This window comes from Thermobia domestica, chromosome 11 (assembly GCF_964235325.1).
Source record: "Thermobia domestica chromosome 11, izTheDome1.hap1.1, whole genome shotgun sequence".
Classification (NCBI taxonomy): domain Eukaryota; kingdom Metazoa; phylum Arthropoda; class Insecta; order Zygentoma; family Lepismatidae; genus Thermobia; species Thermobia domestica.
This window is the reverse complement of record NC_137464.1, coordinates 267,383,500-267,409,864: the sequence shown is the minus strand read 5'-3', so window position 1 is coordinate 267,409,864 and position 26,365 is coordinate 267,383,500. Positions and strand designations below refer to the sequence as shown.

Genomic DNA, 26,365 nt, shown 5'->3' with positions numbered 1-26,365 from the left:
CACCGATACAAAAATATTACTTATATAACATAACATTTTCAAAATTACATCAAGTTGCAATTAAAAAACACTCGTAGTTTCAAATCGGCAAATTGCCTGCACAATTTGACACTCGACTGCGCAGGTAGCGACTTCTATTAGCGTCAGACAGCTTAGGTAGCGACATCTATTAGTGTGACTGTTTGTTATTAGGATTGGGGTGATGTATAGACTAAGATATTTGCCGTTTGTTATTACGATTTGGAAAAGCAATTAAAATAAAATGTAATAACTATTAAAAAGTAAACTATAACAAGATAATTATAGCTAATGAACTATCTAGTTTACACCTCTTGTTAAAACTTCTTCATAAGAAGTGAATCTGACGTTCCTGAATCATTGCTGTTTTCTTTATAATTGTTTCTTCTACTGCTTCCCGTCCCTGTCTGATGAAGCATCAGCGAAAGAACTGATATTTTCGTTTTTGAGATATTTTTATCCACATTGTTGTGCTTCTGATTTCTCGTAAGTGATTTGTTTTCGGTGCTCGTTTCGGGATTCCTACTTTTTAAATTAGGAGCAATGCGATTGCCCGAAATTCAATTACTTTTCTTGCAGAAACCTTTTGTACAGTATTTGCGGAAAGAGAGAGTCAGTGATGATTTCAGAAGATATCTCCCGGGGGGAAATTTGGATAAACAGGGTACTGTGGAAATGGTAAGTAGTATTGTGGAAATACTAGAAACTCAGATTGAAAACAATCGGAGAAATGTTCCGAGGGAAATTTCATAGATCCGGAGTGATTTCCACTGCCCAGATTCCTGAAATCATCACTGAGGGGAATATTCAAGAGTATATCACCCTTTCAAACGATAGGATTAACACAAAGTGAAACAATGGTGTAAATACGATCGTCATTTGAGTAGCTCAAGAACATAATAAAAGCTTATGTAAATTGAAAAAGATACTAAAATAGACAAAGACAATAGACTGTCCTTTCGCTAGTCCAGTGGCTACGCGCAAATATTCCCTATGGGAAAGCCTTGAAATTGGAATGCGTTTCTGTGGCTCGGAATCTACCTTAAACTCTAACCCCACGTCTCATACAATATGGATGCTCAGAAAACACACTAAAGCCCAAGCAACAATGTAAGCTTCAAACAGAAACACGTCTAACAAGTGTTTGTACTGTAATAAGTTCGAAACTAATATACTTAGCAGTGCCGTGTCCGGAGGGGAGGGAGCAGGACGAAGGCTCCAGGTGCCGAAGTAAGGGGGCGCAAAATTCGGAAGGGAAAAAGAAAAGAAAAGAAGGAAAGAAAAAAGAGAGAGGAAAAACTACTTGGAATATTTTAGATCAACAGTAATATTTTTCAATTTAATATTTAATTTGATCACGGTCAGATTTATACTTGTGCACATATATAAAATGTAAGGAAAAAGTAATGAAACGTGTTCAAAATTAAGGAAAAGAAGGGTTTATTTTTGAAAATTTTCTTATGTTTCGCGGCTGGTCTGTCGACTTTACTCATATGTACGGGGGCGTCGTCGTATACTCTCGCTCCGGGCACTGATTTCTCACGACACGGTATTGATGCTTAGTAGCACTTCGCTGCACATAAAAGTGTCTGTACACTGGCAATTACATGTATGGGAACTTTTTTATGTTTGTATACTTAAAATTTTAATATGTAAAGAATTTTCTTTCTTGAAATGTGTATACAATTTGGCACTTCTTTATGCTTATCATGGTTGTTAAAGTAATTAGTAAGATCTTCCTAGCGAGTATGCGCGATAATTGATAATATAATGATACCTCTAGGTACAATGTTGGTTATGAAATCTAAATAATTTCTTTTTGTGAAAGGTCCGCGAGAGCAGATTAACATGAACTCTGCTTACCTGGATGCGTCCCACATCTATGGCCAAAATATCTGTAGAGCCAGGAGTCTAAGAACCACGGGAGGACGGATGAATTTCACGACACATCCTTTGAGAGGAAAGCCTTTGCTACCACAGACGCCTGTTCATCCCGAATGCAAGGCTGCCTCCGGATTCTGCTTCAGTGCAGGTAAAGTTGTTTTGTTCGCTAACGAATAAATTTTAACGTATTAATTTATATACGGAAAGAAATATTGTTACCTGTGTGCTGCGACGTGAAGAAGTAATTTCTGCTTTATTTCACAAAGCCACTCAAATAAGTTTGCTGGATAAAGCAAACATTTATTTTAGTGAAATACCGCAGCAAAATACAACTCCACGACGAATCACATAGGTAATAATATTTGCTCTTTTGTTTTATACAGATTTATAAGCTCATGAAAATGTTCCTCTTGGTGAATGTGATTACTATCTGGTTGAGAAAACTGTGCATTGGAAAGAAATCGCTTTCATGACAAATACACTGAACAAAATTAAAAGATAACCACAAAAGACTATGGGTGGCCAGATGGCGCACGTGCAACTAGTGATGCTCCCCAATCGCCTCAAGGGGACCACGGTGGCTCAGTGATAGAGCGTTCATCTCTGGTGCATGGAGTCCTGGGTTCAGTCCCAGCGTGCGCCAAGTAAACTTTCTGATGAATAAACACTGTGTGCGTAGGTTTTTTCAGGGTTCTCCCGTTTCCTCCCACTTTCTTCATTCCACCATTTAATACATTTCTCATCATCACCGTCTTCAAGCCTAGCCTTCATAAGAGTGGAACGTAAAACTTAAAGATTTCATTTTCCAATCGCCTCAATACCGAACATTTTGTCTCTGGCACCGGGAATGAACTCGGGTCACATTACTCTATTTGGCTGGAATAAAGCATTTTGTGGTTAAATAGAGTTGAAGAGAGCTGTTGGAAATCTGCAAATATACATTAAATCAGTGGCTCCCAACCTTTTTTTGATCTACAACACATCCTACTGAACATCTATGACATCGCGATATACTTTTATTATTATTATTATTATTATTATTATTATTATTATTATTATTATTATTATTATTATTATTATTATTATTATTATTATTATTATTATTAGTAATAATACAAACCATAATAATATAAGAGTATAAGTTCGTATAACATAGTAACTGTATATAGTACTGACGATCGTTGCTACCACTGGAGGGGTTGACTTGTAAAGTCTGCCTCAAAATCTATTCTAATTCTAAATACTTCATGATTTTTAAATCTTAAAATTTCGGGACCCACTGGTTGGGAACCACTGCATTAAATGATGGGAAAAACAATTTTCGTAAAAATTATTTGATTTTCCTTTAAGATAGCGTATATATTCTTTAAGGTTTCCGTATTATATTATTTGCTTGTTGAAATCAGTCAAGCGTAAAAAGCATTTTTTTTTTAAATAAAAAGATAAATAATATAATACAATTTGGAAGTTTTCGCATGTACAGAATGAGCTAAGAAAGTATCGGTAATATTACACGATAACTTTGAAAAAAAAATGTTTTCATTGAATATAAGATACGATATCTTTAGGCCTAACGAATCATCCCCATTGCTTGGGATTGAAATAGTCGAAAATAAGCTGTAAATTTACCCGGTTTTAAATAATACGTTCCACTCTATTTCATAAAAAATTATATTTTCGTCAAACAATATGCATACTTCCTTCAGATTTAATAATTATTTCTATTGCTTGGCACTGCCAGTCAGAAGCAAGAACGTGAATTCATCCCAAACTTTGAAAAAAGCTGTTTTAGGATTAACTTTCCTAAATAAATAAATAAAGAAAGAAAGAAATACGTAAATAATAATAATAATAATAATAATAATAATACAAACCATAACAATATAAGAGCATAAGTTCGTATAACATAGTAATTGTATATAGTACTGACGATCGTTGCTACCACTGAAGGGGTTGATTTGTAAAGTCTGTCTCAATATCTATTCTAACTAGTTCTAAATACTTCATGATTTTTAAATCTTAAAATTCCGCGACCCACTGGTTGGGAACCACTGCATTAAATGATGGAAAAAACAATTTTTCGTAACAATTTTCGTAAAAATTATTTGATTTTCCTTTAAGATAGCGTATATATTCTTTAAGGCTTCCGTATTATATTACTTGCTTGTTGAAAACAGTCAAGCGTAAAAAGCATTTAAAAAAAGATAAATTACGATAAAATTTGGAAGTTTTCGCATGTACAGAATGAGCTAAGAAAGTATCGGTAATATTACACGATAACTTTGAAAAAAAAAATGTTTTCATTGAATATAAGATACGATATCTTTAGGCCTAACGAATCATCCCCATTGCTTGGAATTGAAATAGTCGAAAATAAGCTGTAAATTTACCCGGTTTTCAATAATACGTTCCACTCTATTTCATAAAAAAAATATATTTTCATGAAACAATATGCATACTTCCTTCAGATTTAATAATTATTAATATTCATGAAACTTACATTAATATTCATATATATTTTCATGAAACAAACAAATAAATACATAAGTAAATAAATAAATAAATAATTTATTTATTTATTTATTTTGAATTTATTGATAGCAGTGACCACAGCCTAAGCCATAATTGGTCACGAATATAAAAATAATGTACAATGGAGGATTGCATCATGGTTAAACAAAATGAAACAAAATATTCAAATTTAAAAAATAGTACATCAAAATAATTCAATCAGATACAACTTATATATCATACATTAACTTTACGTATAAATAATAAAAGCTTTTTATTTCAAAGTAAAATTACAACATTATCTCCATTCACATATCTATTACATAAATTGAAAACTCTGACGTAATATGTAACAGGAGTAAAATATAATAAACACTAATAAAATTAAACAGATTTCAGAAGAATATATTTAAAAAAAGAAAATGATTAGATAAAAAAAACATACATCAAACGAGAGACAATTAGAATTTCATAGACAATATATTAGACAGAACAACGGCAAAATTATATTTTTACTCGATAATACATTTTAAATATTGCTTTTTAAGCAAAACAAAATTTTCATTAAATAGATCGATTCTTAGAGGTTTCTTGTTTATATTCTCTACACTATTAAATATTTGGGTACCAATTAATTTGTGATTACATAAGATAAATCGATAGTTCCTAGGATTGTGAGAAGGCACTCTAATATACAGATGTTCAATTAAGTTCACCCTGGCGTGTATTGTATCATGAATGAGCCTGATTGGCCTCAAATATCTCCTAACATTAAGAGAGAGCAAATCAAGGCTAGCGAGAATCTCCCCAATAGTCATCTCATTCAGTTTAAATTTAAATCTAAGCCAGGCCAAGAAAGAAATTTGAATTGACTCAAGAACTTGAGCAATACTAGCAAGATTTCGGTTCTATATTAAAGTTGTATATTCCAGATGAGATCGAACATAGGCACAATATAAAATTTTGCAGGTTACAATATCTTTAAAGTCTTTAGCAACCATTTAGTAAGCCTAATATTCCTTCTGGATTTAGATACTATAGTAGAAATATGTTGATCAAGTAATAACTTATTATCTATCATAACACCTAAATCTTCATTAGTAGAAACAATTTGTATTGTATGATGATTGATTAAATATGAAAAGAGACACATTCGTTTTCCTAGAAAACGATATAATTTTAGTTTTATTCATGTTCCAAGGTAGTGCATTTAGAATGGACCATTGATAAATTGAATTAATATCAGCTTGCAATTTCAAGTCATCTTGACTATTTACTATTTTAGAAAAGATCTTCAAATTGTCCGCATACAATAAAAAGGGACACTTCAAAGATTTACCAATTCATTTACGTATATTATAAACAGAAGAGGGCTCAAATTGGATCCTTGAGGAACACCAGAAAAAAAAAATATTGTACACAGCTGATTTGCAACCCATATATCTGACCATAAATCTACGACCAAGCAAGTAGGAAGCAAACCAAAGTATCAAAGATCTAGGAATTTCAAAGGAGTCAAGTTTCTTAAGAAGTATATAATGAGATATCTTATCGAAGGCTTTATCAACAAAATAGACTGTATCGACTTGCCAACAGGAACAACAGGAGAAACCAATGTCAAAAGCTTAATAATAATAATAATTAATAATAATAATAATAATAATAATAATAATAATGGTGAAGATCTTGATATATCTGCTTCAATCTGTGTCCATTCATTTACATTATCTGGAAAAATGCTAAAATGTATTTTCTGACTTTAATTTTTGGCGATTTCATTGTTGTGTTAAAATATGCAATACGTTTATTTTATTCATTATATGGTATGTTTTATTTTATACTATTTATTATTTTAGATAGTCCTATAAATACATGAATATTTATTTGATCCTATGGTAAAGATCCTAGTCTCCCACCTTTAGTTAACACGTACTGTACTCTCTAGTTCTATAACTTTTTTCCTCTTTATTTCAGGCGACAACCGAGCGAGCGAACAACCGGCGCTGGCCGTGCTCCATACACTGTTCCTACGGGAGCACAATCGAATGGCCGACAGCCTCCGACAGATCAACCCCCAATGGGACGAGGAGCTGGTGTATCAGCACACAAGACGAATAATGACGGCGATGAATCAGCATATCACTTTTAACGAGTTCTTGCCACGAGTACTCGGATGGAATGCAATCAATCTTTATGGACTCAAACTCAAGAATGACGGATATTATGACGGTACTTCATAGATCATCACTACATCTAGTCCTGTTAACATTATTAGATTCTTTATCTCATATCATAGTTTCGTATGAATTCTTATTGAGATAAGTAAAGTCTAAACACTACAATTGAATAAATGTGTTATCGAGCTATGTTATAGTTTTGGCATTACATCTTTATTAGACATCTTTGTAGGTATCGATTTTCTTTTTTTTTTTCAATTTAACGTCCCACGATTATGCATCGAGGCTAAGGGAGATGATGATGAAATAACGGTAGTGGAAGAAAACTGAAAAACCTCGAGAAAACCCATACACACGGTCTTTTCCACTACAAAGCCTACTTGGCGGGACCTGAGATCAAACCAGGGACCTTATGCGTCAGAGGTGAGCGCTCTGCCACTAAGGCATCTAGGACCCCTCGAATTATTCTTATTTTTATGCAACATTAAGTTAAATATTCACACAAAGCCTCAATGTCGTTGGTTAACTTTTATTGATATTCTGAAACCTAAGAAATGATAGATTGTATTTAATTGAGAAGTTGACTTCTCAATCTCGTATTTACCTCAAGTAGCAGCAACAATAGGTTGCATGGTTGTGCAACTGCCTATTTTGTTAACCGTAAAAAATGTTTTTACCTTACTTCTTACATGTTCTATATGAGTCTCCCTATTGAAATTATTTGATATTTTTACACCTAGAAAGGTAACAAGTTCTACATACTTAATTGTTTTATCATCTATTTTTATTGTTGTATTAGTTTGATTATTTCTAAGATTATGAAAATTTAAGGCATAGTTTTATTAACATTAATAATTACCTCATTTTCATTCATCCAACTTGAAAGTTGGTTCATTGCCAATTGGCAATTTAAAGCTAATTCGATTTCATCTTCCTCACTGACTATCATATTTGTATCATCTGCATATAAAGTCATACATGGATTGTTAATACGATTTTTAGAAAGATCATTTATGTAAAGATAATATAAGCGATTCTGCTCAAGAAAGAAAGCGATTCCCGTTGAGGACACTCGGTCGAAAAAGTGTAAAAGATTTCTCAGTCCAGCCATGCTCAGTGAAGTTTTTCTGGGTGTTCCTCTTTCTACATCCGGCAAATACCGGGATAGTACCTAACATATAGGTCCCAGTCCGCTTCCTTCCTTCCCTTTCTTCGAATAGTGTGATGGCTGGGAGACGTCATCCCTTATACGTGACGGGGTAACATGGCTTATAGATGCCAAAAGCCCAGAAATCTAATTCCTATTTCAAAAGCGATAGCTTGGTACATCTGGCTATATAAAGCGAGCGCTACAGTTTACCATTCTCATATTTCTCCTGGTTAAATTTACATTTTTTAAAGGTGGCTTAGGTTTTAGAGGTTTTTTAATCCTTAGTTTAGGGAACTAATCATATATCCCGTACTTATATTTATTTTTTTCTTTTTAAAATAATATTAATTTTTTAATTATCTTAGTACGGTACGGAACCTTTATGGTCAATAATACCTTAGATATAAACAAATTTATATCTCAACTTTGAGGACATTTTCTCGTGATCTCATGGATAGATACGTTTAGTAATAGTATCAGTGGATTCACCGTCCTCAAATTGGTATTAAAAATTTAATTGGAAATTTAGCCAAGCAGTAATTCTTTTTGAAGTCTTTATTCCTGACACAAGCTTGACGAACTAGACGAATTATATTTTAAAAAATTAAATAAATAAAGACAACATAAACTAAAGGAAGATTAATAGTGTTCTAAAATTCATTTTTCTTTCTTTGTAAAGGTTACAACCCGAGCTGTACCCCAGGAGTTTTGAATGAATTCGCAACAGCAGCGTTTCGATTTGGCCACAGTCTTCTTCGACCTCACATTCCCCGCATGGACTCCAACTACAGGAACAAGGAGCCTTCCATTCTTCTTAGGGATGGGTTCTTCAATTCAGACATGCTCTATGAGGTAAACCAAATAATGATGGTAGGCTGAGAATGAAGATTCAGATGTTGATATTTGATATGTTCATCCCCTCTTATGCTCTAAAGCAGGGTTTCTCAACCTATGGTACGCGTACCACTGGTGGTACGCGAGCCGCCGTTGGTGGTATGTACGACTTATGGTAATATTAATAATTAATGTGCTTTGGTGGTTCGCCGGTATAAAAGGTTGAGAACCCCTGTTCTAAAATGTCTAACTTTAGTTGAATGTTTGATTTTAAATTTTATTTTAAACGAGCTAAAGATTTTATGAGGCAAATTTGTCCTCTTCTGCTGAGAGAAAGCAATTAAGTTAGGTCTAGACTTTCGAAAAACTTATATAAGACGTTTACTTTCAACAGGAAGCATCTCTGTTTATTCTGCACAAATTTTACTGGAGATGGAAATTCACTCTTCTAAAACAAACAGTGCCTTCACTATTCAAATCATTAGAATAGAATAGAATAGAATAGAATAGAATAGAACAGAATAGAATAGAATATTTTTATTGTCATTAAGTCTGTGTACAGACAATAGACAATGTCAAATGAAGATATACAAGCAAATTCCTTTTTTACGTATATCAATATACGTCTATCTTCTTCAAACTTCTTAACATTATAACCAACTATACAGTTTATTTTTAAATTTTTTTTTGAATAATAGATAAATTTTGCGTGTGTTTTTGGTAACCTGTTCATGAATTTGATACCTTGTATTATATAACTATTTTTGATTTTTGAGTCTGCTATACGATATATCAACTTGTTTAGCAGATTTTACATTATATGGGTGAATATCTGTCTACGCTACATATCTGACACATTTTGTTTCACATATATATACATATACAAATTGACAAAACTCCTACTTTTCAACTTACAGAACAAAGGTTTAGTGTTCTTTATATGATGTCCCACTGATTATTCTAATAACTTTTTTTTGTAGTAGTAGAACCTCATTTATGTAGTTACTGTTACCCCAAAATAATATTCCGTATTGTATGCTACTTTGAATAAAAAACATAATATGTTGATCTTATGTAGTTGTTCGAGACTATATCTCTTAAATATCATATTAAGCTTATTATTCTGGAAAGTTTTACACATACATATTCTACATGTGCTTTCCACGTTAATTGCCTATCCAGAATGACACCAAGAAATTTTACATTCTTCGACGCTACCGGACACTTGTTCAATGAATCAACGCCTATTATTCTGATCGTAACACTAGTCAGATAAGAAAAATGTGCTACATGAGGAAAAATTGCTAGAGAAGAAATTGCATCAAGTAATTTCGACTAAATGGCTATATCACTTGACGAGATGTTTAGTTCGAAATACAATAGGATATAAATCGTTTCTAATTTTCAATTATGATGGGAATTACAAGTACTCAACTGAACGTAAATACATACATTTTCAAAAAGTGATATTTTTAGGATCACATAAATGTCATGAAAAAACAGTGAATGATAGGCAAACACTTGTAACATATTTGAATTTTAGGTGAAAAGTCTAACTAAAACCAGCTATTTTCCTTTGTCTGCTAAAATCTTGTTGAATAGTGTACCAGAGGGCAATTTCAACTCTTTTAAGTAGGACTTTCCTTGTTCCAGAAGGAGAAGTTTTCTTTTAATCACCTTCTCTTTTACCTCTGCTAACACATAGATCTTTGATGAATTGTATTTCCTTATTTTCCAGGCCCAGATGGTTGACGAAATCACTCGCGGTCTTGTGACGGCGCCTATTGAAAACATGGACCAATTCCTGTCAGCAGAAATCACGAATCATCTGTTCGAAGACAGACAGCATCCAAGGTCAGGCCTTGACCTCGCCTCCCTCAACATACAAAGAGGTGAACAATTTATCTCTACTATCATATTACTCGTTCATTCATATAATTTTTTATTTCATTTTATTCTTTGAATAAGAATCAATATGCACTACCTAGATCCCATTTACTATTTGATCAATACCCACTGAGTTGTACGCATTTTAGAATTTGATAGGCTAATAGCGTTGATTTTAATTTTTAATTTTCAGTTTTAAATGTTCAAAGATTAATAAACAGGCACAAATAAATAAGAATAAGCGAGAGGAAACAAACCGTGATAAAGAAAAGATATGTAGATGACTTCATATTCTTTGCATCAGATAATTTGTTTTGATAGCCATCTTGGTTTCCTAACGGTGAAAGATTTGGCTATTTAAGATTCCTATCTTCAACGTATCACCGCGCTGATTTCAACACCAGCTCTGACGAAAGATACAATGTACAACTATATCTTTTGTATACAGTTGCACATGTGCACTGTATCTTTCCTCAGTATTAATATTCAAATCAGCGTAGTGATATGCCAAACACAAAAATATTAGGTAGCCGATATCTCGACGTTAGCAAACCTTGATGACTACCAAGTCGAATAAATACAAGATGTGTGTTTATACGGTGTAACAATTTCAGATCACAAACGCGTAGGGAGTTGCAGAGTGAGGTAGTTACTTGTCTGTTTCATCAGTTACGGTTCTTAGAACAGATCAAGTACATCACATTGAGAGCAAGTTGAATACATGATAAAGAACATATTGCTTACCTTATATTGTGAAAATTTTGTCTATTATTGCCTATAATTTCGGTTGATTAGTTTTCAACCTTCAACTGGTCGGTTTAGATGGAAGTAAGATAGGGATTACTGTTTGTTCATATTTATAGTGTGTTAATCTCGTTAATTTTTTTTTTTTTTTTTTTTTTTTTTTTTGGTAGGTGCATTAAATTTATTTCGGGTGCACAACGGATTAAAGACGTTTTGAGCATACTTTATTGCTCAAAAAATAGAAAATATGTAAGTGGTTGTGTTCAAGTTACATTTGAAAATGACTGTCTGAGGATTGAAGACTAATCAGCTGAAATTATACGTAATCAAGAATAAATATAATTTATGTAACCTGAAGAAGTAGCAGATTCTTTAAAACAAATTACATAAAAATGGAAATTTCATCTTATTTGATACATCGTGTTATAAGAGATTTGAATGTTAATTTGTCGTAAATCTGAGTCCATTTGAGTCTTGTTTTTCGTTTGTTTTCAGGTCGTGACCACGCCCTTCGCTCGTACAACGAATACCGTGCCCTCTGCAACCTTAAACGAGCGGAAACATTCGAAGACCTTTCACGAGAGATTGCTCCCGAGGTGATAACTCGACTGAAGCAGCTATACGCGTCGGTTCATGACATCGACCTGTTCCCTGGTGGGCTGAGCGAGACGCCGCTTCAGGGAGGACTCGTAGGTCCCACCTTCGCCTGCATCATGGGCATCCAGTTCAAGCAGCTCAGGAACTGTGATAGACACTGGTAACTATTTCTTTATTCCATTCCCTACATTTTTTTGATTCTGTTATTTGAAAGTAATCCTTTGTTGATATCTATCTCGTATAAACTATGGTGTATATCCCCTCGTTATGCTTCTCAGAATTTTTTTAAAGTGATTAGCCTCGGAAGAATTAGGATCATTTAATAATATTGATTGGACCAACTGCCGTAAATGAAATTTGTCATTTTATAGGACCCATTTACCAAGTCCTTTCAATAAATAACCGGAAAAATTGTATAAGAAATACAAAACGTCAACAAAGTTTGTGCTTCTTTGTTATTTTTTGGTCGTGTCCTAGAACTAGTTATCAGATGGGCCTGGCACGCTTGCCTCGCGAACAGGATGTTGGGAATCAGTGAAACAAGATGGCTGCACCCTGTAGGTTTGCACTAACGTGAAGCAGCGGAGTATCATTAGATTTCTTTTAGCTAAAGGGTTGAAACCAATCGAAATTCATCGTCGGATGTTGAAAGTTGTTTGAGTCGAATACAAGTGTACAGATAGGTTCAAACGGGATGTAAAAAGTGAAACCAAAGAAGGCGTGAACTGAAAGAAGTGCTGGTAAGATCATCTTGACTTTATTCTGGGACCATAATGGAGCAATTCTTGAACATTACATGCCGAGAGCTCAAAGTGTGAAATACTTCAAAGTGTTATACTTCAAATTTGAAACCAACAATTTTGAGGAAGCGGCGTGGACTGGTGTCCAGTGGTGTCATTATTACTGCATGGCAATGCGAGGCCACACACTGCTAGATTCACATTAGATACCATCAAAGACCTGAAGTTCGCCTGCTTGCCTCACTCCTGTATTCCCGGATCTGGCACCTTCAAATTATAACATTTTTAATCGAATGAAAGAAGCTCTTAGTGGCTCAAGGTTCGCTGATGATGAAGAAGTCCAGACAACGGTGCATAACTAGTTACGCACACTGCCCCAATAATTCTTTGCACGTGAAATTGAGAAGTGTCCAGCGTTGGCATAAGTGCATAGAACTTGAGGGGAATTACGTTGAAAAATAAATAAGTGTTGTATTCCATTCTCGTAATAGATTCTTTTTTAAAAATCCGGTTTTTTATTCAGTGACCCTTGTATACGTTATAATTTATCATCAACTACGTTTTTTTAAATTTTTTTAAAAGGCTGAAACAAGTGTTTGATTATTCAAGATTGAAAGTGCAAATACCAAATTTGACGTCTCCAGCCTTAAGGGTTTCCGAGATATTGACGCCGTTTTATAATTCCTTCCGTCTCGCCCTTCCTTAGTGAAACTTATGTCACACAACCAGGTTGGCCTGGCATCGATCACTTATTCAGGGCTACTTCTTTTATGAATAGAGATATTTTGTTATTGTTTTTCGTTGAATTTTAATCAACGGAAACACAGTACTTTGTTCTTTGAAATTAGATATTACATACTTTGATTTTGTGGTTAAAATTAGAATTCGAATCTTGAGTAACTAAGAAGAAATTCTTTTTTTATTGTTTTATTTTAAGATTATGCAATTTTTCAACTTCCATCGTAAGCATAAAAATGCAATTGATGGTAATGTTTGAATTATGTTTTCTCAGGTATGAAAATGGTGGTCCAGGGGCAAAATTCACTGAAGCTCAATTGGCTGAGATCAGAAAGGTGACTCTCGCAAAGATTCTTTGTGAGAATATGGACATTCCTTCAGACATGCAACGATCAGCATTTGATCAGCCAAACAACTTTCTGTGAGTATTAATTTCTATTTGAACTTAGCACACAACAAAGCAATCATACAGATTTATTAAGACCCAAAAAAAAAAAAAAAAAAAATATTAAAGCATGTGCTAATATAAAGCATTTCAATAATAACAAAATATTTTTTACACAAGTATTATATTTAACCAGTGGTTATTTTCTTACTCACAGAGCTGGATCTCGCTTCAGATACACAAGTAAATTTCGAAATTTCTTGTTAAAACCACCTTTAAAAAATATCCTCAAAAAGTAGCTCTAAAGACTATTGTTAGATTCTTATGAAGTTTACGTGGAACCACAAGAAAAGAATATTCTTTCAAACAAACAAATCACGAAAATCGGGTGAAAAAACTAAAAGAAAATCAACGTAAACAATTAAAGCTTTTGGTATACAGTGAGACGAAGGCTTGGCTGCAGATTAGCATTAACACCCTACACGCAAAATCTGAAACAGAACACGGGGCCCAATATATATAAGAGAAGTTATACATATGAAAACGTTTCTTATATGAATTATTTACTAAGTAAAGAAAATTGGTACAAAATTTATACGCAAACCACGCCAAATGAAGCGTGGGAATCATTTATAACAATATATAAGCATTATTTTGAGCAAGCAATTCCGGCCAAGAAAATAAAAATAACCGCGCACAAGAAGAGAAAACCGTGGGTAACACAGGGCTAAAATATATAAAGTAATAAACTGAGAAATGTATACAGACAAGAAAAAGAGATTATTCACCAAAGAATTCGAGGACTATTATCTGAAATATAAAAAGATCTATAATAAGACATTAAAGACAGAAAAAGCGACTTTACAATGAGAGATTAATACGATGCTCAGAAAATAAATCTGAAACACACTGGTATTTGGTGCAACAATAAATAGGATCAAAAAAGCCCAACAAAATTCAATCAAATATAGAATTTGACGTCAACAATAGATTAATAAAAAATCTAGAAGAAATGGCAAACATCTTTAATGACTACTATACACAAATTGCGCAACGGTATACAAGTACATATCCACAAACATCTGTCACAAAAATCAAGTAACTCAAATAAAGATAAATCATTGTTTTTTAGTCCAGTTAATCCCCAAGAAGTTGAAATGATAATACATAAAAAAGATAATTCATAAACTGAAAAATAAATGATCAGTAGGAGTAGACGAAATACCACCAGCATTAATTAAACAAAATGTAAAATACATTGCAAACCCTTTATGCTATTTAATAAACTTATCTCTCTTCGAGATATTTCCTGATATTCTAAAAGCAGCGAAAATTACACCAATATTCAAAAAGGGTGACAAAAGAAGCGTAGAGAACTACAGATCAATTTCAATTTTTCCGGGCTTCTCAAAAATCTTAGTAACAAAAAATAAATCAGTATCCTTCCTAGATAACCAAAAGATAATATCTGATGAACAACATGGATTTATTAAAGATAAATAAGTGGATTCAGCACTTTTCAATTTCGCAGAAAGGTAAAAGCCTTGATAATAGAGAAAATTGCATTGGACTATTCTTAGATCTTACAAACTCTTTCGATTTGGTACCACATAAAGAACTCCTTCAAAAGCTAGACAACAGTGGTGTAAGGGGACTAGCAAATCACTGGTTTAAATCATATCTAGAAAATCGCAAACAGGCAGTGCAAATAATACATTTGGAAAATAAAGGGAGTAACTTATCATCGAATATATATCCAAATATCAAATAAACCCACGTAGTGTACCTCAAGGATCTGTCTTAGGTCCTATACTATTCTCAATATACATAAATGATCTCCCATGCAACCTACAACAAGCAAAAACAACATTATTTGTAGATGACACTAATATTCTTATTACTGACAAAGATAAACATCATATCGAAACTAAAACAAAAACTACAATTACTGAACTTTCAAATTGGTTTTCAATTTCATATTCAATGTCAAGGTAGCATATGGCGGAAGTACAGTACTTAATTTTTATTTAGAGTTTACTAGAAAAATTTATATTCAACAAATTTTGTAATTAATTTAATTGTAATTAATTAATTTTGTAACACCTAATTATATGTAATACCTATTATACCGACTTTATGACGAGCCCTATATTATATACTTTATAATCAAAAGAATGCAAATAATCAAACAAACACTAGTTAATATTAATACAATTAATTAAAATGTCATAAACAATTATCGGCTAGTGTTTAGCTTTTGGGGGGCCAGGTTGTTAAGCGACTTTTTTTTTAGGATATTCTATTCACATTCGATTAGGTTAGGTTAATAACATTTAATTCAGACAGTATTGCCGAGCTAGTGTTAGCGAGTGAGGCGGGTTAGAACCCCGCAGGGCATGTTGTTTTCTGTCTTCGTAAGTGTTGAGCCCCCCATTACGAAACAATTACCCAATTATCTAGTATACTTAGAAAAACATGAAAATTTATTACGAAGAAAGAATATGATTATGAAACACTAAGAAGCAAGTGTGAAAATACTGATAGAAGGATTATGAAGACCTTATCAACTTTAATATTTTATATATTTAAAACAATTATAATTTCAAAACAAATAATAAAATTTTACCATATGAACATTAACACTTTAATAATTATGAGCATTGAGAATGTGAAGAACAAATGAAAATATTAATTCGATTATGGAACAGCCCCCGCCAAGTGAACTTTGTGGTGGATAAACACCGTGTGCGTGGGTTTTCTCGGGGTTCTCCCGTTTCCTCCCACTTTCTTCATTCCACCATTTCATTCATTACTCATCATCACCGTCTCCTTTAGCCAAACCGGCATAACTGTGGGACGTAAAACTCAAAGATTTCATTTCATTTTCGATTATGGAACATTTGAAACAATATGCTAATTTCTGAATGATAATAAACCAATTTATAATTTAATAGACCTACGATAATTTAACTTAAGTAGATGAATTGGAATTACTTCCGCGTCTATAAAAAACATAATTGTGCTGTTAACTTAAAGCAATGGATTCATTTTATCATAGTCTCTTCGAAACGTTGAATATGTACGTTTCTATTGAAATGTGTTGTAGATGTTTCTAATTCTTAAGAATAAAAATAGTTCTCAGCCATTCACGTTAGAAACTGAACCTCTTCTGCTGCAATCCTCACCAACGCACTACTGGCTCTTATTCATTGAGGTTGAGGTTGTGCATAAGTGCAGAACTTAGTTTATTGCTATTGAGAGGAATAGTATAATGAAGAATGTTATTGTGTCGTTGCAGAAACCCTCGCGTTCCATGTCGTTCGATGCCACAGATAGATTTAAGCAAATGGAAGGAATCAGTCCAGGGTTGCCAGATCGGAGACAAACAAGTGGCTGTTGGAGAGTCTTCGTTTCCATCTCCTTGCACCAGTTGCATCTGCTCAGCTGAAGGGGTGAGTTATCTACCTTTCGCTCATTTGTTTTATTTACCATAATGTGCGTTCTAGTCAATGGTTTTTATTATACATTAAAAATACATGAAAATCAGTAAAAGTATATTTACATAAAGTTCTGAGTTACAACGAAAATTTAAATAGGATGAACGTGTAATGAAAATAATCATTTTAAATCTGCATTTAAATATTCACCAATACTGTACTAAATATTTTATATAGTAGACAAAATAAAATTAACGTTAGTACTATTTAAAATTGGTATTTTGTACTCTTAATTTCTATGATTATTTTACTGTTGTCTTTTTCGGAGCACAAGTGAGTTAGGAAATTTGAGGTGGTAGTAGCAATGAGTTTGTAACGAAAGGCACTCTCCTTCCTGTATTTAGGTAGATTGTTAATTTATGTATAAAGCTGAAGGGTTGTTTGTATGTTTGTCCCTATACAAATCCAAACCTTTGGCTTCGCATATTTTTAGTTAAATAAATTGAAAAGGCCGTAGACTATTTACATTATTATGACGCAGACCCTAAGAAAGACAAGGATTGAAAATTTATGCAAAAAAGAGAGGATTTTACGACATCCTTACATCAAACATATCAAACTCGGTTTAAAAATAGGGAGCACGGTGGCTCAGTGCTAAAGCGCTTACCTCTGTGCGTAGTGGCCCTGCTTCGATCCCCGGTCAAGTAAGTTTGTGGTGAACATCGTGGGTTTTGCGAGGGTACCCCCGTTTTCTCCCACTTTCTCACTTCATCAATTCTTCCATCATCATTCACTTGCCTTAATCATCGTCTCCCTTTGGCTAAAGGGGCGTTAAACTGAAAGATTTCATTTTCGGTTTAAGATAAGTTGAGACGTGTTGAAACGTTTTCAAAATTATTTCTTCCACGGGAGCACAATTTCCTTAATTTTTTGGTCCATGTTTAAATCAACATTTGTGACCCTGCGTAGCGTAATCGCTAACACTCATTTTTGGTGCAAGCTGTTCCGGGTTCGATTCCTGGCGGAAATACTCGGTCGAAAAACTGTGAAAGCTTTTACAAACTAGCCATTCTTAGCGAGGTTTCCCTGGGTTTTCCTCATTCATACCAGGTAAATGCCGGAATGGTACCTAAAATATAGGTTTAAGGCCGCTTCCTTCCTACCCTTTTCTCGGATAGTGTAATCTCTAAGGGACGTCATCCTTCATACGTGACGGGCTAACATGGTCATATATGCCGAAAACTCTGAACTTAAATCCTAATGTTTAAATTAACATTTTTATCTCATTATCACAGGAAACGGATTAGACATTTTTACGTGAATTTTGGAACATGGCACTTGGCTCGAGTCGAGATTTTATCATGACACTTTAGTAAAATGCTTATTTTAAGAGAAGACAGGTTTAAAAACGTTTGCCAAAAAAGGAGAATCTCAAGTAGTATATAAACTTCTTACTAAGAATATGTTGACAAATGTTCAAGTATCTTCGAAAATCCCGATTCTAAAAGTGAGACTTTCTATAATGTTTTAATTTTTCTGTTTGAATTCATAAAATGACAAAAAAATATTGAAGCGGTTGAAACATTTAAAATCAATTTCTAAAAATAGTTAGCCTTTGGATTGACCTGGCTTATTATCATTGCACTTTGATTAAAATGCATATCGTAAGGGGGGAAGGGAGTATGCACCGGGCAAAATGAATTTTTAAATATAATTATCTTCGGTCCAATTGAATATAATTTAATTTTGATTCAAATGCGCATCGTAATGTACATCCTAAGACAGAAAGGGATTTTCAATATATATTGTAAAGTTCTGCTTGTGCATGTATTGACAGACCATAGATAGAGCAAATTATAGTCCGAAATCGTTTTCCAACTACCGGTTTTCATTACAAAATCCACTATAAACAATATATTACAAAATGTTACTATAAATTATCTAATACTGGGTGAGGAGAGGTGACCTAAGGCCCGAGCAGCCTAGGGCAGGATCTCCACAGAGCTCCGAAGCAAACTAGGTGGAGTAGATTTTAGGATCCCTAATGCTCCGTGCAAGCAGTGAGGGGTTAAGAGTCACAGAGCTCGGAGCAACCTAGGCGACTGAGATTAGGATGCCCAAAAGAGCTTCAAGCACGCTAAGAAGGCAGACGGGAAGCCTACAGTTTCCGAGGCAAACTAGAAGCTTTGGGATAGGTATCTCCTAGAGCTCCGAAGCAAGCTAAAGGCGGAATGGCCTGTCGCAGACTAATGTCTTTCCTTGAAATCCTCTCCGTTATATAAGTGCTCCAGGTGAGACGGTGGTGCTGCTGTTCCCTTGTCGTCAGGTGACTAGTGGTATTGCTGTTGTCTGTCTCATCTGCAGCCATAGTAATCCATCGTAAGATGCACACAGTTGGTGTTTGTAAATAGAAGCACATGTTAGGTGTTTGTAAACACAGCCATGCACTATGTTACAATATATTTCAAAATATTTTCCAGACATATTCTTCTCATGCGAAGAACGGTTATTTCAATTCATACTTTTTATGATTGTGATTCTAGGTTGTATAACTTGTTTTCAAGCCTTCATATCCATATTTTTCTTTATTCATTTTTCTTTTAATCAGTTTTGTTAATTTCCCTCAACAGATTATAAAACAATACGTCACTTGATTTGTAGTAAAAATATTATCGTTATCAATAATTGCAATGTTTATTAAAATTTCTTCTGTCTGTATTAAGACGTTATTTTTTAATGAGATTTTTTTTTAAAAAAAAAACTCTATTAGAATGTATTCCTTTTAATGTGCGATAATGATTTATGTAAAATATTAATATCATTCATGTTACGTTTGTGGTAATATAGATGTTTAGATAAACGTGGTTTATTTTGAAGTCTGCTTAATTTCATTTTATCTTCATATTTTTTAAGTACTGAAATTTGTTAATCAACACAAAGCCCCCCTTCCCCCTGTATTAGAAACTATCTTCCTGATTAGGAGCACTCGTAATTTACGTTTAATAACTGAACACATAAAAGTGTTATCAATGAAAACAGAAAATAACAAAATTTCAGTTGTAAAACTATCACGTGATTACACAATTAGCGCTAGATATAATGTGACTGAAAATGGCTGCAAACAAAGAGAGAAGATATTTTCGTTTCTCCTTTTGATTAGTGTGGAATGTAATTTTTGAAGGAATTTTAATGTAGATCCATGTAATAAGAACACAAATTTTATGTGGTCTTCCGATTTTAAGGGAAAAGGTCACCTCTGTAAGACATCCATCCATCTTCTAGTAGAGGTTGAACCAGTGGGATAGTATTTGTGCACCTTTCATACGAAATCCAGAGTCATAATCAGGAAAGAATTGGACATCTCGTAGCCAACGTGCGGAAGATTCTGCACAAAAGTTTGCAATTTTGTCTCTACGGATTGCAATTTTTGCAGGTCATGAAACGGCAAAGTAGCCATGTTGGTTGTACCAATACTAAATTTCTTCCTAGGCCTACACGGTTTCCTAACATTAAAATGTGTGATTTTTTTTTCCTGTGTGCGGAGTTATTGTCTAGAAACCACCCTCACCACCTATCATGTATGATATGCAAGTACACATCGCATAAGCCATTGGATTGATCAATCGTAATATACTACAACGCGTATATCACGGTGGCTCAGTGGTAGAACGTTCTCCTCTGGTACGTGGGGTTCCTAGTTCGATCCCAGCTCGTGTCAAGTAGGCTTGTGGTGGACAAACACCATGGCCGTGGTTTTCTCGGTTCTCCCGTTTCCTCTCACTTTATTTATTCCGCCATTGCATTCATTTCGCATCATCACTTGAAAAATTTCATTTTCATTTATGCGTATGCCAAAAACTTGACTATAGGCTCAATGGGACTTAAGTGGTTCATATTAACCATCTTTGATACGTAAAAGAATGTTGATGTAAAACAAAACGTTTTACCTTTCCGTCTGCATTAGTGCCACTTTTATATGTATTTGATTAAACATGACTTATGGATGTTTCTAATCGTGAAAATGATTTGTAATAACCCTGTATACTAGTATCATTCAATCTTGCTGTACTGTATATCATTCTAAACATAAGAAAAATCTTAAATTTAGTTTAATTTCGTTGATTTGATGCTAAATGATATCTATTCTTTTCTAGGCACAGTGCGCCTCTTTGAGAATCACAAGCTGTGAGCAGCTGATTCGAGAAGCGAGTCGCGAGGCCATCTTAAAGGACGACGTGTGCATGGCTCAGTGCGGGTTCTTGGTTCAATCTTCGGTCGACCAGAACGTAGTAGCAGCAGCAGGCGCCCCGTTGGTACCTCCTCCACCACCTCCTCCTCCGCCACCATCACAGCAACCGAACATTCCAAACAATAATTTACCTCCAGTGGGGCTGGTTCCCCCGGTACCCGCGGCACCTCAGCGCTCTCCCTCCCTTCAACGCCCGCCAGCTCTTCAACCTCCGCTGGGATTTCAAAGACGACCTCGGCCGCTGTTTAACGTGGGAAGCCTTCGATTCTCTGATTTATCGCAACTGGTGGGGTAACCACGAGGATTGGAGTTGCTGTGTTCACACTCTATGTACCTGAGGGAGGAGGGGGCGATCATCCAGCTGGCTCTTCGGACTACGCCACTGGTTCCAAGTTACAGAAAAAGCAATTGGACTCTTCAAATGAGCGTTCCTTCGTCCTTTAGCAACAAAAGTTCTGTGGAAGTTATCTGTACTAGCTGTCAATAGTTTCCAAGAAAACTGTTAATTTCCACACATATAGCTGTTTATTATGCCAAGGGTCAGATTTCGCAAATTCCAGTCCGTTTTTTCTGAGTGAAAAGAATTTCTCTCGATATAATTCCTGTTATTGATATGGCTAACGGACTTAATGGACAAAACTGAAGAATTTCGGTTTCCTTAGTCACTTCGAATTCCTTCAAATGCGTTTTGCCAAACTTTCGGCCCTCCTTTTGAGTCTTGGTTACGAAGAATAAACAGAAATTAAATTTTATGTGATGAATTGAAGGGCGTTATATATATATCGGTTCTTTTTTTTCAATTATTCTTTAATATCTAATTCCAGCATCGTAGGTGGTCATTAATATAGACACAGGTTGTCTGAACAGATTAGAAGTTATGGTACACTCATGTCCAAAATTATTGTCGCATGTCTATAAATATGTTGTTGTAGGAATATAATTTGATAACGAATTCGCCCGGTATTTCTTATAATGTTAGTATGTGTGCAATCGGCAAAGACATATATGTGGCAAATTTCATCTCAAAAGAGCAGTAAATAAGAACAATAAAACGAAAATAAAACTTTCTTGTCCATTTAGCAACATTTTGTTTTACTCCTAATTTTTTCTATTTATAATTCTTTTCCTATGAAATTTATCACAAATATACATTTCCCGTTATACACGTAGTATCAGTATTAAAAGTACCCTGCAAAATCATTATCAAATTATATTCTTATAAGAAGACAGTTATAGACATGCAACAATTGTATTGGATATGAGTTACACAGTCTATGTGGTCTAAATTCCTAAGTACTGACCTCAAGAATGGAAACGTTAGCTGGTCATCAGGAAGCAGACTGAATATCGGCCAGAGACCCGAATTGAATTCTGAATTGAGTAATTCACTTTCCCTCTTTGAATTAGACGAAAAATGCAATGGAGCACTGCTACCGTTGCAATCTGTGTACCATTTTAATTGATTCTAGTTCTAAGTTCCTCCCGGGCGGCTCTTCATGGAAATCACATCGGTAAAAATTGAAATGTTATTGCCAAACTCTGAGAAAAGAAAGCTTATCTAATACACTAATTCTTGTATACAAATTTCAGCCATCAGTTTGTAGCAATACCATTTAAGTTCTTAGCAATGTGGCTTCCGTTAAGAGCTGCCACTGCTCTCGAGATATGTTTATTCTTCATGTTTATTGTTCGTGATCGAGGCTTCCGGAAAAAGGAGAAGGCTTTAAGAAATAAAGAATTAGAATATCAAGGAAGTGAAAATACAATTTCTAAGCTATTACGCTTCTAGTTCATTATTCAGAGAACTGTGTATTGTTATCTGAATTAAAAGACTATTACATTTCTAGAATGTTTTGGTCAAATCTGTCCATGATTATTGAGAAAGTCAAAAAAAAGACATCACGTTATGAGGTACCTCTACATGAGTTTCAAAATTTGGAACAATCAGAAGGTCGTAATTTTTATCCGTTTAAGAAGCAACATTATTTAGAGGAATGTCACATTTTTAGCTCTTGTATAAACAGAAATATTATTTGTTTCTAGTTTACCCATAGTAAGTAGTTAACAAAACTACAACGTAAGAAGTATTACTCCCACAAAACCGTGTACATAAGAATGCTACACTACTTGACTTGTATATATGTAGATATAGATTTGTATGAATGCGAGAGCGAGATATTAATGTGAAACAAATGTTTTTATTATTATTATTATTTTCAAATTGCATAGTTGTTCGTAACTTCAGTAACTATTTTTTCATCACCATTATCTAAATACATGATTCAGCTCAAATCATCTTCAATTCTGCTTACGTGTATATTCCTGAAGAACTGTTAAATGAATATATTGTGTTGTGTGAGGCTGCGAGCGCTTAAAAGTGAAAATACAGGATGGTCCATATTATTGTATTAAGTTACCAGTAAAACAGCGTTTTTCAAACTACAGTCCTCAAGGTAATGATTTTCTCATATTTACGTTGGGATCCGAACTTAATCCCTTTCAGAACCCCGTTTGCGTTCCAATTATTTTTCCCCGTTTAAAATAATACAGAACAATTCATCCGTTTCTGTCTCACGAGCTTGAATTTTCAAAATGATTTTAATTGTAAATATACTGGATTTTAAGGCAAAATATTAACAAATAATAGTAATAATGTGATTGGTAGATTTGGAATTTAGCGTTTTTTTTTTTTTTTTCAGCGAGACTATATGGGACGTGAACCCATGCTTAACATGGAAACCGATCTACATGAAACGGGAATTAAACCCGGGTCTCCCGCGTCGAAGGCGCCTATGCTAAGATATGAATAAAAATGTAGATTACTAAAATTAAAAATATAAATATAGTAGAGAAAACCACACAGGATGATTTCACTAGAGCTTCCGACAAGCGAAATGAGCGATAAAACACATAGGCGACCCGAGAGCTGGGAAAACGTTATAAACAACGTCCTAGATGATCAGATTCCAAAAGTAGTGTTCGTATTTTGGGGCAAAATTTGCTCCAATTTGTTTGTTCGGATTCCAATTAGTTCGAATTCCTCAAACAATACTGTGACCTAGAAGATGTTTGTCCTGTGAGTTTAAAAGTTATAAGTTAATACAGTGGCATAAGTTGGTATGGATCACCCTGTATTATGAACGGAATCACAGGTATGAATTTTTCTAAAATGTAATAACTCAATATGTTCTTTAACTTTGTTCAGAAAAGATAGGTTATCTACATTCATAGTTGGTAATGTTTGTTCAAATATATCAACAAAGAAGTGCACCTACAATTCAGAAGTGTGTTTCGCTTTTTCTTATAAAGCTCAGCATTTGTAATCTGTTTTGTTATTATTTTTTAAAAGGGAACCCATTAAGTATATAGAGTATCTGCTAGGGTTCCCAACAGTATTGTGTCTAAACCAAAGAACAAATAAATGTTGTTTGTATAAGACTTGGTTTTTACTTATTTACATTTTAGCCTTCCTGCATAGTTCCAGTTATAACTATTCTTGACAATGTCCATGAACTCATGAGGTCGACACTCACGCTCACTTGCTCTCAACCTCACGAAGGGACTGTAAAATCAATAGAATAGAATATTTTTATTGTCATTAAGTCTGTATACAGATAATAGAGAACGTCAAATGAAGATATACAAGCAAATTCCTTTTCACCTATACCAATACACGTCTATCTTCCTCAAACTTCTTAACATTGTAATTTTAAATTGAGCAATTGGTAAATTTTGCATGTGTGTATTGGTAACCTCTTCGTGAATTTAATACCTTGTATTGTGTAGCTATTTTTGATTTTTAATAGTCTGCTATACGATGTATCAACTTGTTTAGCAGATCTTGTATTGTATGACTGAATATCTTGTCTTATATATATATATATATATATATATATATATATATATATATATATAATTAACAACAGTCATAATTTTCAACTTACAGAACAAAAATTTACAGTGTTCTTCATATGATGCGCTACTGATTATTCTAGTAACTTTTTTTAAGTAGTAAACCTCACTTATGTAGTTTCTATTGCCCCAAAATAATATTCCATATTCTATGGTACTTTTAAAAGAAGCATAATATGCTGATCTTATGTATGTATAAGGTATTTATTGATCTAGAAAAGGCTTTTGACCGCGTGAATTGGGAATTGTTGTTGGAAGTTCTAACAAAGATAGGGTTGGAATGGAAAGATAGAAGACTCATAAGAAACTTATACATGAACCAACAAGTAAGTGTTAGGATAGGGGAAGAACTGACGGAAGAGAGTGCAATTGGAAGGGGAGTTCGACAAGGATGCTGCCTCTCGCCAACACTATTTAATGTCTATCTAGAAGAGATAGTGAAAAAGAGCCTACATGATGATGATGGCATTTCGGTAGGAGGTAGAATGATTAGATGCATAAGATTTGCAGACGATATGGCCCTTGTTGCAGAATCTGAAAAGAAAATCAATAAAATGTTAGAAAAAATGAGAAGGGGCTTTGAAGAATATGGGATGAAAATAAATGTTAGAAAGACAAAAGCCATGGTGATTGGAACGAAGGGGTCTGTGTCAAATATAAAAGTAGGAGGGGAGAAAATAGAACAAGTGAATAGTTTTCGATACATGGGTAGTGTTCTTAGTAATGACATGAAATGCGAACGTGAAATAAAAGCAAGGATAGGAATGGCGAAAGAAGCCTTTAAAAGAAAGAAAAGTCTGTTCTGTGGGACCTTGAACAAAGAGTTGAGAAAAAGACTCATAAAATGCTTCGTGTGGAGTGTTTTTCTGTATGGGGCGGAAACGTGGACATTGCGTAAGGGTGACGAAAATCGACTGGAAGCCTTCGAAATGTGGGTGTGGAGAAGAATGGAAAGAGTTAGTTGGGTCGAGCGGAAAACGAATGAGAGAGTGTTAGAAATGGTGGGTGAGAAAAGAACACTTTTAGATATTATTAGGAAGAGGAAGAGAAACTGGTTGGGACATTGCCTAAGAAGAGATTGTATCATGAGGGACGTCCTAGA

General features: G+C 34.1%; 1 protein-coding gene across 1 annotated transcript in view; it reads left to right on the top strand.

Moving 5' to 3' along the window:
- The window catches only part of LOC145665066 (uncharacterized), a 133,938-nt gene extending 109,149 nt beyond the window's left edge, over positions 1-24,789 (top strand). Inside the window, exons 18-25 of the mRNA XM_081732326.1 lie at positions 1,847-2,050; positions 6,388-6,642; positions 8,420-8,592; positions 10,313-10,466; positions 11,701-11,962; positions 13,555-13,701; positions 16,964-17,117; positions 21,257-24,789. Of these exons, the coding sequence (XP_081588452.1) occupies positions 1,847-2,050; positions 6,388-6,642; positions 8,420-8,592; positions 10,313-10,466; positions 11,701-11,962; positions 13,555-13,701; positions 16,964-17,117; positions 21,257-21,646 (1,739 nt within the window). The 3' untranslated portion in view covers positions 21,647-24,789. The remainder of the gene's footprint in view (positions 1-1,846; positions 2,051-6,387; positions 6,643-8,419; positions 8,593-10,312; positions 10,467-11,700; positions 11,963-13,554; positions 13,702-16,963; positions 17,118-21,256) is intronic.
- Positions 24,790-26,365: the final 1,576 nt, after the last annotated feature.